The 2,862-nt window shown below is 47.0% G+C and overlaps 1 protein-coding gene across 3 annotated transcripts in view; it reads left to right on the top strand.

The window, feature by feature from the left end:
* The window catches only part of LOC113207554 (PAS domain-containing protein cky-1), a 142,141-nt gene that overhangs the window by 64,188 nt on the left and 75,091 nt on the right, over positions 1-2,862 (top strand). For all 3 annotated transcript variants that reach the window (XM_052264304.1, XM_052264302.1, XM_052264303.1), the window contains one exon: positions 2,015-2,196. In XM_052264304.1, the coding sequence (XP_052120264.1) occupies positions 2,015-2,196 (182 nt within the window). The remainder of the gene's footprint in view (positions 1-2,014; positions 2,197-2,862) is intronic.

Below are 2,862 nucleotides of genomic sequence, written 5' to 3' on the forward strand. Positions count from 1 at the left end.
GGGGGGGGTCTACCGGTTCCTGGACCTGGGCGGGTGGTGTGTAGGTCCCTCTGAGAGGCAGTGCCAAGCCGCCTCGCCGCCGCTGTGGCTGGCAGTTTGCAGTGCGCGGCGCATAGCAGCAGGGCCGTGCGAACCTCCCGATGCAGCACTGCGGGAGGCGTTCGAACGACACCTGGGGAAGTCTAGACACCATGGAAGGAGAGCAAGATAGCGCCCCATACCACAGGCTACGAGGTGCCTCCTACCTGCGCGAACGCAGCCCCCTACCCCTGCTCCCTATCCAGTCCCCCTACCCCCTTCCCCGCGGCGCTGGACAGGAGGGCGCTGCTTGTCTGAAGGGGAAGAGGGGGGGGGGACCTGATGTGTTCTGTCCGTCAGTCACGGTGAGATATGAGCGCGGCCCATGCACTCTTGTTGCCAGCTGGCCACGGTGAAGTAGAGGATGAGGAGAGAGGGGGGAGGGGGGTCAAACCCTGTGCCCGAGGCTTCACCTCTGGGCAGACGGACCACATGGATTGAGCCCCTGAAGGCTACTGGAGAACCAGGTCAATAAACACTAAACAGTCTGAAATCTATTTCTCCGCACAAGCAATCGTGTAGCGAGAATTCTACTGTAAATTTCCTCGCCCGCCGGAGGACGGGGTCTTGATATCCTCGTTCGATAAGAGCGATAGTTTAAGAAAACTCACCCTGTTTGAGTGATAATTTGGAAACCTCTCTATTTTTGAGTGAAGATCACCGCTGTTTATTTGAGTGAGAAGAAAACAATTTTTAACGTAGTATTCGTTAGTTTAAATATTTCCGGGAACTTCCTCACCCCCTTTAAGTTTAGAAACACCAGAAAAAAAATTCCTTCTTTTTTTTCTACCTTTAAATTCTAAAGAAGGGCCCCGAGGAAGAGCCTAAAGAGCCTTTGTGTGTCACCTCTTATTAAAATCCGGTTGCTTGCTGCGTAAGCTGCGACTTCTAGTCTACTAGATCCAGTCCCAATTCGGATCCGGGCCACCAGGGACAACATTGTAATCGTCTGGTCTGACAGGGTTCCGCCTGTAGTGCAGCGGGTGTGAACATGTCGTTCATTTTTCATCGCGTGCTGAGCTCCAATGCGATGACTGAGCTGAGCCATCCAACTTTCTGAGAGTGCCTTTGTGCCAGGCATGATTTTACGCGGCGGACTTCCCTCACCAAGGGAAATTCTTTTGTTTTAAAGTATAATGTACTTAAAATGAAGAGTTTTCCTTGAATTTAGGTAAAATTTTGAAGATGATATCTTAAAACTCTAACAGTAAACAAAAATACATACAAAGATAATGTTTGCCAGCTAGCTTTTAACTATCGATAGAGAAAAAGAGAAGCATGCTACAGACCAGAAAACTATATATTTCCTTATGTTGATAAACATATTTCCTTATATGTATTTTACAAAAAAGAGAAACGATCTGTTCACCCCCCCCCCCCTCGCTGTGCCTTCTATCGCCAAACACTTGACGTGTAGGGACTGTTCCTGGTCTGCGGGGTGTCCAGCTGACGTCCTGCAGGCGCGTCCACTCGTCCAGCAGGCGCTGTTGGACTCTTCCGCTGCGACAGGACAATGGGTGCAGGCTTCTGCTGTGGTGCGAGCGGATGGACCTAAAGGAAGGGAAGGAGCGGGCAAGTCTACTTAGTCCAATGTGCTGAGTTACTGTTAAACAAAAAACCTTCTGTAATTAAAACGCAGTATGTATGAAATAAGGAATTATCATTGTACTTAGGAGAAACTATGTGTAACTTTTGAATACACGGGAATTAACAATGACATTTCAAATAATCATGCAAGAAAACACGTTTTGAAACTGTTTGCATGTAGCTTGTCACTTTATTACCATACTTAGTAAAGTTAACATGTCGTGAAAGAAAAGTCCACTATTGTCATATTCCAATTGTGCAAAAATTAACGATCTCACTTTCGCTACAAATTATTAAAGGTATGGAAGGGGTATGTCCGTGATTTTATGATAAATTTCTTTTTGCACAGCTTCGACGCCGGCAAGTCGACGAAGGGCGCGAGCAAGCTACGACGGGACCTGATAAACGCGGAGATTGCCAACCTGCGGGATCTGCTGCCGTTGCCGCCCTCCACCCGGCAGCGCCTCTCCCAGCTGCAGCTCATGGCGCTCGTCTGTGTGTACGTGCGCAAGGCCAACTACTTCCAGCAAGGTGAAGTACCCATACCCATCCCCCTTATATGTTTATACTTCATTTTGTGTAATGTTTATTTTTCCTAGTTTCGATTTTTCTGTAAATACGTATTTAATTGACCTGGCAAGTCGTAAAAGCTTTTATTCCTTTAAAATAAATTGCAAAAGTTCGTGGGCTTTAATTTGGCATTCATCTACTTCTGTTTCATAAACCATAGATTGCTCTTTCACTGCTAGGGTTATTAAGATGGGTGGGCAAGTCCCCCTTATACCTTTCGCTGTACGCACGAACGCGGCTCATGCTCATGATCTCTAACGCTTGTGATATTCTCTAACGCCCAGTTCGAATTGCAAGCGGGCCGCGCCACGTCACCCTGGCTGGCCAGCGTGATAAATGAGGTAATTTAAGCGAGTAGAATTATTTACGGGAATGGCTTTTCGTTGCGGTTTGCAATTCTTCTTAGGCCACGGTAACTGCTCCAATTAGTACACCCCCACATTAAATATTCAAGCAAACTATTTTTTTTCCTGTTTTTGTTTTTGCATCGGGTTTCATGGTGGTGAATGTTACACTTGTTTCCGGCAATATCTGATGTTACGGAGGAGTCTGCGTCTAGTTCATATCGCCACGTATGGCGGCTTCTTTGTACCTTTCTCTTGTTTGATTCATTTCTTTCCCCAGGAA

Source organism: Frankliniella occidentalis, unplaced genomic scaffold, assembly GCF_000697945.3.
Source record: "Frankliniella occidentalis isolate FOCC.00 unplaced genomic scaffold, Focc_3.1 Scaffold18, whole genome shotgun sequence".
Lineage (NCBI taxonomy): Eukaryota > Metazoa > Arthropoda > Insecta > Thysanoptera > Thripidae > Frankliniella > Frankliniella occidentalis.